Source organism: Monoraphidium neglectum (assembly GCF_000611645.1).
Source record: "Monoraphidium neglectum strain SAG 48.87 unplaced genomic scaffold scaffold00436, whole genome shotgun sequence".
Taxonomy (NCBI): domain Eukaryota; kingdom Viridiplantae; phylum Chlorophyta; class Chlorophyceae; order Sphaeropleales; family Selenastraceae; genus Monoraphidium; species Monoraphidium neglectum.
This window is the reverse complement of record NW_014013192.1, coordinates 14,804-27,071: the sequence shown is the minus strand read 5'-3', so window position 1 is coordinate 27,071 and position 12,268 is coordinate 14,804. Positions and strand designations below refer to the sequence as shown.

The 12,268-nt window shown below is 56.4% G+C and overlaps 1 protein-coding gene across 1 annotated transcript; it reads left to right on the top strand.

The window, feature by feature from the left end:
* Positions 1–1,574: 1,574 nt before the first annotated feature.
* MNEG_3465 (hypothetical protein) lies at positions 1,575–1,854 on the top strand (the record flags this gene model as incomplete). Its single annotated transcript, XM_014048060.1, has 1 exon — positions 1,575–1,854. A coding segment is annotated over one exon (280 nt), but the record flags the coding sequence as incomplete, so codon positions are not given.
* Between the last annotated feature and the right edge of the window lie 10,414 nt (positions 1,855–12,268).

Genomic DNA, 12,268 nt, shown 5'->3' with positions numbered 1-12,268 from the left:
GTAACAAATCAAATCAAATCAACCTGCGTCAGACGGGGGTGACGGGGGCCCCGGGAACTCACCCCTGCACCGTCATGCCCTTGCTAACATGGGACGCCGACAGGGGGGCGGGGGTGCGGGTACCGCGCTACCGTCGCCGCAGGCGGTGAGACCTGCGGCCCGCCTGTGCCCTTGAGAGGCCCCAGGGCCCAGGGCCAGGCATGTCTCCTGGGGGTGTGCAGTGCGCCCTCATTGCTCTACTTGTATATCTGCAGCTTTACCTTGGCTTGTTTGGTGTTACGTGTGTTGCCGCCTGCCTTGGGCGGCTAGTTTGTGTTGACGCAAGTTGTTGCTTCAAACCGGTTGGTCACAGTGGCGGGAGGAGTCTAGCTGGCCTAGACGCTTGTAACAAAGCAAAGCAAAAAAAGCTTGTATTAATCATACGTCTACTGGGACTGCGGGGTAGCGCGGGCCATGCGGCAGCTTTTCCAGCAACTGCTCCTGTCCCAGGCGGGCCGCCTTGCTCCCAGGTGTGGCTCTGCTGCCCATAGCTGGGTGCCGTGCGGTAGGTCTGGCACGGTCGTCCTTGTTTGTCTTGCAGTTGTCAAGGCCATGGAGATGGCGAGGGCGCTGTCTGCTATATAAACACACCAGAGGCCTCTGGCAAGGTGAAGGCCCACCGGGCGGCGGCGGCAGCGCCCATGGGGGCGGCCGCGGCGGCAGCGGCGTGGGCGTCAGCGACAACGGCAACAGCGGTAAAAGACATGTAAACCTAGAGAAGGCCTGGGCGCGCGGCCCGACAGGATTTTGGAGGGATGAGTGGGAGCGAGCCCAGTGCGAAGGATGGACACGACTCTGGCAGCAGGAGAGTGATCAGCCACAACCGCGTCTGGTGCGCTCAGAGGTGCAGCGGCAGTGGCGGCAGCGGCGGCAGCGGCTGCAGCGGCGGCAGCGGCGGCAGCAACGGCAGCAGCGGCTGCCGTAGCTGTGCCAGTGGCGGCAGCGACAGCAGTGGCAGCAGCAGCAGCTGGACAACGGAAGCCCGGGCGTAACTGCCAGCCGAGACAGCCTGAGGCCATGCGCGTACAACACGTGACTGCCATTGCAGTTGGCTGGGCGGGGCAGCGTAGCTACTGAGAGCGTGCGTGGGCGGCGCGTGGGGCAGCGGCCCTGCTTGCCAGCCTGCCACGCCCCGTCAACTGGGGCCGTCCTCCACAGCAACACCCTGATTGGCGGCGACAGGCTCACTGGCGACAGGACGGCAAGGAACGGAGTCGGCAGCGGCGGCGGCGGCGAGCGCGGGGACTACATGGGGTGTGGTTGCATTTCGGGCCAGCGCAGCCGCCGCTGCCGAATATTCAGCGGCGAGCGGTGCGGCTGAGCGCTTGCCACCACCGCCCGCGTCCCCCGTGCGGCTGGCAATGGCGATCGCCGCTGGGGCCTGTTTGCTATATGATCTGCGAATCAGGGAGTTTCGTATGCGGAATACAGCTAAATGGGCGTCAGAAGTGCCTGACCCCGCTCCACCCTTTCGTGCAATGGAATGTGGTGGCTGGACAGCATGTAGCGGCGTGCATGCGATCATCGGGCATCAGCGACGGCGACGGCAGCACCTCCAACGATGGCGATGGCGGTGGAGGAGTCGGCGGCGACGGTGCAATTGATGGCGGCGGCGGCGGCGGCGGCGGCACTTGCCCTGCACTGGGTGTCACGCACAGCAGGGGCCCGCCCTGCACCACTAGCTCCCCCGCCACCCAGCAGCGGCAGCTGCCAGGTGGCTGGTGCACCCGATACCCATGCCTGCCCAGCTTTTGCACCCGGCTGCTGCCTGCACGGCTGGTCTTTGCTGCGACGTTCATCGTGAGCAAGGTGTAACAGTCATGTCGTGCTTCTGTTCAGCACTGTTGCCAACAAGGCCAAATGAAAATTGATTTGGACGCAGATCAGCGCTGGCCAGCCAAGGCAGCAGCCTACATATAGTCCCATGAGGATGCACCGCGGACAGTAGCTCTGGCTAGCAGCATCAGGGCGTACTTGTCAGGGCAAGCCGGCACCGATCCAGTTGCATGCATACGCCAGCAGCATAACCCAGCGCGCGTCACCTCGCGGGTGAACAGCTTGCACTGTGTGTCGGCGGTCTCAGCCGGTCAGCAGCACAGGCGCACGCTGTGCAGCCTGAGCCGGGCGTCCGCTGCCAAGGGGGCGCAGGCCGGCGCAACATGGACTTGCTGCGAGCTCAGCGCCGCGTCGGTTGCCTAGCAATGTCACTGGCTTGAAATCGAATGGGAGTTTTTGCGTAGGTTGAAATCCTGCCGGCCGCGCCTTTTTGAAGCAAACATGGCCTGCCCTGCATTAAGGTAGCCGGGCCGGGCGTCGCTGCGTGGGCGCGAAGCCACCCGGAAGTCAATGACCGGGCTGTGCGATGTGTGCTGGCCATTTCAGCTGGCGTGGTATTCAAATTGCAGAGTGTCAATTATCACCAATGTGATGCAATTACTTTTCCACAACATACGCAGTGTGATACCCGACTGGGGATTGCCACAATTGTTTCCAATTGGCAAGCAAATGCGGTAGCTGCACTTTGCCGTACGATCTGTGCGCGTTGTACACAATCGCATCGTCGCCTGCAGGCACAGCTATTGCCAACCGGCCCCCGGGCTTTACCATACACCAGATGCGGGCAACCGCCTGGCGGTCCCCCCAAGGATTCATGGCATCGCCGTAGCGACCAAGACCACTGTGTTCAACTGAAGAGTAAGTGACGGCCGAGTCGAAACGCTCTACGTACGTGCTCGCATCACGACGCACGTCAGCTGGAGTCAACGTGGTCATCTTTGCATGGGTAGTGCTAATGCTGCCATACTCTATTGTGGTCACGTGAGACGCTCCCTTGCTCAGTACGCACGCCTCAGCCCAAGGGATCTGAGAGCCAACCACCAAGACGTGTTTGCCTGTCAACTCCATCTGATCCAGAGCGTCCAGCAGCTTGTTTGTTTCAGCGACGCCGTACGTCCCAGGCAGCTCGCGCCTGCCGCACTGAGCGCTCCAACTGTCGACCATCTCTACAGTCCAGTTTGAAACAAGGGCGCTGGCCCCCAAATATCGTTCATTGAAGACCTTTGAGAGTTTGGGTGGTTGGAAAGAGTATTCAAGGTGGTGGAAGGAGGGTGCATCAGCCGGCCATGCAGTGTTGCAACCGGCTGCTGTTGCAAAAGCAAGAAAGAGCAGTGACCGCTTACATGCATCCCCAACTGAGCGCCCTCCAAAGTTCTGCTCCTAGTTCTCTTCTGAGAGCGTACCAGCGAAAGCAGGGCTGGCATGCAGGGCTGGCGTCAACATGCGCGCACGAATATGTGCGCCTCTCGCCCCCCTCCCTCCCTCCCGACACACACACACACACACATGTATACACACACACACACACAATCTAGTTTACTCCACGCACAGTTGCGGGTGAGCGAATATGACCCCTAATAGGCAGGTGTGCTGGGGATGTTCAAACATGTTGATCCTCTAACGCGTCAGTGCCGCACCTTATCGCCGTCGAAGTATCTGCGCATGGCAACACGACCGCCATACGTGAAGGCGTTCAACATATGAGCCGGGATGGCTGCAGGCGGTTCTGGATCTTGCATAGATGCATCGATGGCAGCATTCGATAAGAGGGCTGGGCAGTCCACTTTCTTGGTGAGGTGGTTGAAGAACTTTGACGGCTCCCCAGTCATATCGTCCCGGCACACATCACCACAGCCCTTCAGGACAGCCTCCAGGTGCGGGTCGCCGCTTGGCAACTTCGGCAGTGGCGCAGCTGCACTACTTGATGGCGGCCCTGCACTTGGCGGTGATCCAGCATGGATGTGCCGATCTGGTTTGTGCACAGCACCCTGTTTCAATCGGCTAGCTGGTGCAGGGAAGAGGGCGATACCGGAAATCAACGTCAGCACCACTGCAGCAGTGACAGCACATATGTTGGGCAGAAATGACTTTCGGCTTGTGGGCACTGTGCGATGCATTGTGATGAGTAGATCAGCGCAGCTATGAGGTTTGGAAGAAAAGGGGGTTCGCGCTGTTGCTGCGACACACCTAGAAAGCTCTTTCCGGATGGCTGCACGCTTACGCACTCCAGCTCTCACACGATTCAAAGTTTGGTCACACCTCTTGTCAGGACCTCTCCTACCGTAATATCCCGGGTGACTTTTGCAGCAAGCAACCTTGCGATGTATTGTATCAGTGTGCAGATGATCGGCGAATGCACCGCGCTTGTCGAAATACATAGATAGCGTCCCGGCAGCGTGGCAGAGTTAACAAATCAACCACGAATCAGCTGCAGCACCATGAGCATGCTGGCACGCATCAACTTCGCGACAACAAGCACACACACGGTTTGCAGTGCGACTGCCAGCTGATTTGTGCACCGCTTGGGGCTCCCAACCGCCTGGCTGAGCACCGCGTCGCATACCCGCACGTGTAAACAAATGCTACTAGATTGTGTGATGGAAGGCACACACACTGCGTGGGGCAGCCACCTGCGGGGCCTTCTGGTCTAATGGGGTGTTGAGAGACTGGACGTAGCACGCCCCATGTAGAACCAGGAGTGTGAATAATCTCGCTATGCTGTGAAGGATGATTCAATTTGAGTATGTGCTTCCGACATGCAGTGTTTGCTGCCCATTATATTTTTGCTGTGCTGGATATTTCCTGAGCTGCATGTTGAACGCACTATCCCATCCACCCGCTGACGGTCGTCACGCCACTTGACCTTGCTTGCCGCTGCCGTCGTCACCATCACACCTGGCGCATGTCAGAGCAGAGGGCGTTCATAGCCACATGCCCGCCAACCCAGGGCATGCAAGGCAGCCCGAAACAGATTACCGGGAGCATAGTTGGCTGGCAGCGTGCAGTGCCCGCCGTGACCCAGGCCTCTTGTTTCGCAACACCCGCTGGCTGACTGAGTTTCCATGTTTCCTCACACACTCATCAGACATATTCGTGCACAACATGCGTTGGAGCGGCGGCACCGTTGACAGCACACCACAAACATCGGTATCCAGCTACAGACTTGATTGCACACGTAATCGCGCAAGTTTCTGGAACAATTCAATTTGCTCTCAACCACTTGATCATGGACTGCACAGTACTTATATTCTGTGTCTTGCCAATGGCCGGTTCTAGCAGTGGACATGTGCGCCAATTCCAGCCAGGTCCAAGGGCAGGCGTGGTGTTCACGGCAAATTCAGCAGCCATCGGGATTGCATACGTTTGGCCGTACCCTGCGAGCGCTGCCCATAAGCTGAACGTGCTCTGCCCATTCTTGATCAAGTAGGGCGCCTTCCAAAACGCCGCGAAATCCTCTTCAACGCTTCCTGTCAACACGTGAATGGCGGCGCCTGGTCGCAACTGCTTCAAAAACTGCTTGAGATCATTTAGCAATTCAACACATGGTGGGTGTCTGGAGGGGTTCGCTACGATGTAGATGGCAGTGGTGTTGATTGGGATGACGTTGTAGCAACTGTACGCCAAGGGCCCATACCTACGCAAGGAGGTGGGTTGCATAGCATGAGTTCTGAATGCAGGCCACGTTGGAAAGTGGATTGCGCGATCTGCGACCAACAATTTCTGTGGCGATGCAGTGCAAGCAGGCCGATGTTGTTTTGCTTCCGCCTGCCCGCGCACTGCCCATACTCAAGCGTGCTCGACGTGGACCCAGGACACATGCGGTGCAAGCGCATACGGCGTCCAACCTCGCTCGCGCTCTCACCCTTGGGCCAGCAGCAGTGTCTCTTCACCGCAGCGGTACTGTATGACAGTGTCTGTTGCGCCAAATTCGCGAACCGGCTTGCCCGCCGCTTCATGCCACTTCATGAGCGCCGCAGCAGTCTCTGTACGGATGGTTTCCCGGAACGCTGTCCACGCCCCGTTGCACTCATGAGGGAACACAAATAGGCGTGACATCTGGCCGTTCAACGTGCATCCAAGGCAACCTGACATGTATGCCAGTGGGTTGGTGCATGCGGGAGCTGGCACGTGAAGGGGTAGGTACTTTAGAAACGTTGTATTGAAGAGCTTGCTGAGGTGCGGACCAGCCTCAAAGTCATCGCCAGCAAAACTAGCCATGGCACGCGCATTCCAATAGGATGAGAGCCTGTTGCCTGTCATCCAGCCGTGACGGTATGGTACTGCCTCCTCGAAATGCCCTGTCGGCTCCCAGATGATTTTCCTACGCTGGCCGATAGGAACTGCTGTGACACCCGCGTGCGTCTCAAACTGCAGGCATCTCAATTCTGGTGGAGTACACAGCAGTGTGGGCGCCGCTTGCACTGGATTTTTCAGCAGGTGCGCGGCCGCCACCGCTGTTGCAGGTGCTGGGCAGGGCTGTTGCTGGCTGGCAACTGGCGGCGGGGGCAGCACTGATGACGTCTGCCGCAGGGGCTCGTGGTAAACCACAGGCGCACCTGTGAAAGTGGAACAGAGCACTGCAATCGTCAAAGCGCCAACAACAGGCAGCCAAAAGCACTTGCACACACTCATCGCACAGTATGCACTCACCAGACCAGATCCGCGCTGAAGAACCAGCAAGCACAATCAGCACAGCGACGCAGAATCCCGCCACTAGTAGCCGTAATGACCCACTGCGCGTGCCCATACTTTCCTTGGGCTCTTATTCCACTGCGCGCTTGAATGTGTCTGATAAGACAAATCGTGTGGCATTACCGTGGATTGGGTAGGTGCTAGTATAGCAAAATAGATTATTACATCAACTACCTTGGAGTCGTAGTCGGCCGTCACCCTCTCACCGGGAATCGAAGGAACAAGTGTGCGGCAAGCAGCGGAGTGCACAAAGCGAGTGGGGTATCCCTGGCCGTACCCGTTATTATTAAAAAAATGCTTTGCAAATGCGTCGCACACACACCAGTGCTGGTTCCAACCGGATTCGCTGTTGTTGGCGGTGTCGTTGTTCGCTCCCTGAAAAAATTCCCTACGCGTATGGGTGCCTAAACTCCACAACACTCTGTCGATCGGATCGGCACCCGCCTCGGAAACCGCGAGCCGATCGGATGTCGTTGAGTATTTTGGTGATTTTTGAAAGCTGCTCATGACTTTCTGATTATGGTCCTGGTGCAGTAGTGCTGCATGGTGTGACAACGCATTGCCTACTGCTGAAGGCCTGACTATCAAACACTTGATACTGTAGACCTGTTTCTTAATATAGCAACGATCACCTCTTTCATTTGATCTCCATGCACTGGTATGTGTAGAAAATTGTGAAGACTTTGGCCGCCCAGGGTGCGCAAGCAGCCGAACTAAGCATGCGGGCAAGTGCAGTGGTTGTACATGCAAATGAGGCAAGAAAGCGTGCGCGGCGACTAATAACCACTCGAACCGTAGCAATCTCAAAAGCGGGTATTTACAACTGCCGCTGTTTTGGCTTCTAAGAGAGAGCCAATCTGTGATGTGTTCTCAGATTTGCCGCAGGGGCGATGAAGCGGCACTTTGCAGTGGCGATGAAGCGGCATGCTCATCGCAACACTGACTTGTGCACGGCAAGCAAATTCCCCTGCACAAAATGCCCAAAACCCTCGTCATATACGCGCGATTCTTTAAAAAAGTTGGCGTCCACTGTCAAGAGGCCTGGCTTGCCCATCAGGAACAACTTGTAGCCAATACCCGCAAGAAATTGTGCTGCGTTTTCCTGATTCCAGCTGCTGGGATTCCGACCGTCCGGCCAAGTGCCACCCAACTGCAAGTCCAGGTATGAGTGAGGCAGGAAAGTTTATATGATAGGCAGTGCAGGCATCAAATACACTGCTGGGGTAGGGATGCATTCCGCAGCTTCAGGTACCGCAACAGGTGGATTCTGGGCGTGAAGGACAAGATAAGATGCGGATAGGCAGAAAAATGCATACACATGCCGCACATCCTCACCTCATAAGCAAGCACAGGGAAAACATGATGGTTTGTAAATAGCTCCATTCCTTGCAAGACCTGCTCACAAAGAACAGGTGTGTCAACCAACTTGACCATGACCAAGCCCTGACTGCAGACAACAATGGCACGTCCGAGTGACTCACCTTTGGTTCATACCCCTCTACGTCAATAAGGGCCATACACACTCTGTTTTGAAGGTGCTTTGATTCAACATACTGTGCAAGGCCCACAGTCTCCACGGTTGTCTTTCCGTCCCAGGACTCATTAAACCGGGTCCATTTGGTGCGTAGACCAGCACCTTCTGTGCTTCCAGACACAGGCATTGTGCGTGACCCATCTGCAAGGCCGCGGTTGTTCAGCACTATGCGGTTGCTTTGACCGCTGTACTTGAGCAGAAGGCGCTCGTAGACAGACGTTTGAATCTCAAAACCATGCACAGTGGCGTTGGGGCACGTTTGAAGCACCAAATCCGCCAGTTGGCCCTCATTCATACCGCCGATGAGAAACACGCCGTGGCTGCAGCAAGGCAGCTGTGGCAGGAGCTTGGGGTAGACGTCAAAGTCGCACTTGTTGCAGTAATCTTCTGGAACCTTGGCGTAATGAGCAACAGGCCCGGCCGCATCACTCGCGACAGCAAGTGCGGCAAGGTCAATGCTGTGTTTATCGTATGCGGCTGCCTGTGAAGCGACACCAGCCACCACCTGCTGTGGCATCCATGCCGGGGCTGAACCTCGTGACTGCCCAATGTCTGCCTTGAAGGAACACTGAAAAAGAGTGAGCATCAGTAACGACAGTGTGCCTGCAAAGCAATCATGTCCAATGTGAGACGACAATGCTGATGCTCAGGGTGGCGATGCTGGTTGAGATGTGATTTTCTTGGCACTCACCCACTGATGTAAGCCCCGACCATCCTAATCGGGTACAGGATCCTCTCGCCATCACCATCTAGTGCGCTTGACAACCGTGCTCAAAGGCGCGCCCACGAGCTTCAACTGTTTCAGCTCCACCCCTTACTGAACGGTAGTCAACAATCTTGAGGCTTGTTGCAAAGATATGCAATTGATCAATGATATGTTGCGAAATTTCTAGCTTAGAGGTTGCTCCACCCCTTAGGGAACACTGCATGTACCAAAACGCCCTGTTGGCTGCGAGCTTGAGATCAAGCTGCAACGTAGCACATGCTGCTCGCTGACGTGTCTCGCTACAACATAGTGCAGTCAAGCCTACAGTGATTCCAACAAGGGCAACACTGCAACACTCTTATATCATGAAAGCAACACCACTTGAAGTGAAGCGTTTGATATTGCATGCCGCAACTGTGCGCCCGCATTTTACTCGAGTGCACATGTCCTAGCGGGCCGGTCGACGACAAACGCGTAAATCTCTTCCCTCAGCTGACGCGCGAATTATTGTCGCCTGTCCTCACGTGTGGCCGTGGCCGCGGCTTTGTACTGCGAGCCCCACTTGCACGATTGCTGGAACACAGGGAAGGATCGTGCCGCGACGATGCATACTGCATTAATAACGACAAGCATGTTTTGTCATACTCAAGGCTTGCGAAGCAGGGCTTACCTTGACGGAGGTGAATCAGGTAATGTACTTTCAAAACGATGCCATCGACTACTCCACCTTGTTTGCAGACCGGTATCAATACAGAAATCGTTGCAGGTCTGCAGAGTCCTGTACTCACGTGAACCAGCTCGTCCGTGAAAGCGGCGGGCTCCGCATTTGCAAGCCTGTTGCCAAGCATGGTGCCAAAGCACCGGAGTTACCGGAGGGCGCCGCTGCCGCACCTTCTGTTGGCAAAGATGCTACTGATGGTGGTTGTAGGACTCCTGGCGGTACATGCAGCTGGCGTCCCCTCTTGGAATGCGTCGATGTGTGAGTGTGATGACAGGGGCCCCTCAGAGCCATGCTACGCCTGTGTCTGCCTCACTGAGCCGCCCCGCTTGCAAAATGACCTGCATGATTTTGGGACGGGGGAGGAAGCCTCCTGCTTGCATGGCTCCAGTATACCATGCCTTTCAGAGTGCAACCGTATGCAATCGCCCACCTAAGTGCGCCGGCCTGCCTGCGTGCTGTCATCTCAACTAAATCACCTGCCCACTACCCCCTGTACCTATGCACACATGTGTGTTTGGCGGCTGTGCTCAGACCTCTCCTCAGCAGCTCTGCAGAAGCTACTCTTGAGCAACACCAGCAACACATTTGCCGGCAGGCACCCCAGCCAGCCAGCACGCTGGTTGCTTTCCCAGGATTCGCCTCAGGAGCCGGCGCAAATGGAAAACGCAGCTGATACCTTGAAACGTGTGCAGGAACAGCTGCAGCAACAAAACCAGCTGCTGCAAACGGTGTTGCAGCAGCTGCACCTGCTTGAAACACGGCCTCTACGGCAGCACTTTGCGGCAACCAACACCTCTGGAGTGCCGCCGTTGCGACCGCGTCACCCACTGGACACGCCTGCACTCCTATCAGCTCGTGGGCTTGATGAAGGAGTCCAGGTTCACAGCACCCCGAAAGGCCCACCACTGCGTGCCCTTGGCCCTGGAGAGTTGAAGGCATGGCGCATGTATGCGTCCGGCACAAGCCCCTGGTTTTGCCGCGAGCGCTGCTGCTGGCGTTGGGAGCCCGCATTGTGGCCCTACGGCGGGGGATATCCGCGTAATGTTACACGGGACGACTTGATCTGTCCAAGCAACACCCGCTACATGGCAGATGTGCTGCACCATATCAAAATGCCTCATCCGGATGGCTGGAAGTACGACCACATCTTTTCTCCAGACGTGCTACAAACAATTCTACCTTGCTTGCAACCTGCAACAATCATTTTTGTTGAGACGACGGACATGGACCCGTTCTTTGACGTCATCTTTCCAAAACTCCCGCACCCATTCATACTTGTGACTGGGGACAGCGACGACTCGGCGCCTGGAAAGCACTTGGGACGCCTAACAGATCCCAAAATCCTGCATTGGATGGCCATGAATTGCGACGCCGGCGCGCGCTACAGAAGCAAGCTATCGTGCCTTCCTCTCGGCGTGTCGGCCTGGGGCGTGATGATGCAAGGCATGCTTAAGACATTGGCAGCCGGCGACGGCCTGCAAGAGGCAGTGTACCCAAGCAAACACCACCCGAAGGACCGTGAGGGGCGCAAGCTCCTTTTTGCGGCCTTTGCTGTGCGCCCTGGTGTACGGCAGGAGATGTGGGACATGGCTTGCACAGCCAATGGCACCCTGCGTGCATTTACAACGTGCTCGACGGACCTCGGGGCGCACGCGCTGCCAATTGAGACAATGCTTAGTGCAATGTCGCGGCATGCATTTGTGCTTGCGCCGCCGGGCATAGGAGTCGACACGTTCAGGTGGGTGGGTGGAGGGGGGGGGGGCAGATGGGAACGAGGTGCGGGTCCGTACTGGCTGTTAACCTGGTGCCTTGCGCGCATACGGGCGCACATGCATGCCGTCCATTGTGCGGCGCCTGCTTCGCACCGCTCTATGAACCATGGTGCCTCGTCGCAAATCTCACCGTCTAAATTTGACCACTCCAAGCTCTTCCACCCCATGCCGTCCACAATCAAGGCTTTGGGAGACGCTGCTTGTTGGGAGCTATCCTGTCGTTTTGCGTGGCACCCTGGATACTATGTTTGATGGACTTCCGGTCCTAGTGATTGATCACCCCCAGGATCTTACAGAGGATCTGCTGCGAAAGTCATACAATGAGTTTGCAGCAGCAAGGTGGGATCTCTCTTCAATATACCTGGGACACTATCACTCTAAACTTGGCGCATACAGGCCCGGGTACAATAAAAGGTATAAGATTATGTATGCGACAAAGTCATCCAACAATCCTCCTCATTAGTGGGTGGCAGTCAAGCATATGCATGGCTACTGTGTTGTTTGTGTTGATGGCTGTGATGTTGCTGTTGACTGTCAAGCTGCCGTGTGCATATTGCATCTTGGTGTAAAGGGCCTCAGGGCCACAAGCAGGCGTGAGTGGTTACTGCATACAGTATCAGTCTTTGCATGCCTGGACCTTCCGTGTGGATGGGTTTGTGGGCCGGCCGACCAAAGGCTCCGTTGGTTGGTTGAATCTGATATGTAACGCATCAAAAGGCCACCAATGCGGTCCGCTTGGTTTCACGCTGGCTGGTTGCTTGAGTGTTGTTGCTGCCGGTATGCAGACCTCCGATTGCCTATGTACAGTAATCAGAAAATTGTTGTGGACCCCAACATGGTTTGTACATCAGGAGGTTGCGTCTGGCACCAGCTGGGGTTCCAATGCGTGTGGCGCGCCACGCACAGTAGTTGCACAGACACCACCATCCCTGCAAATAATGCAGAAGCCTGGGTCCTGCTCCTGAGGC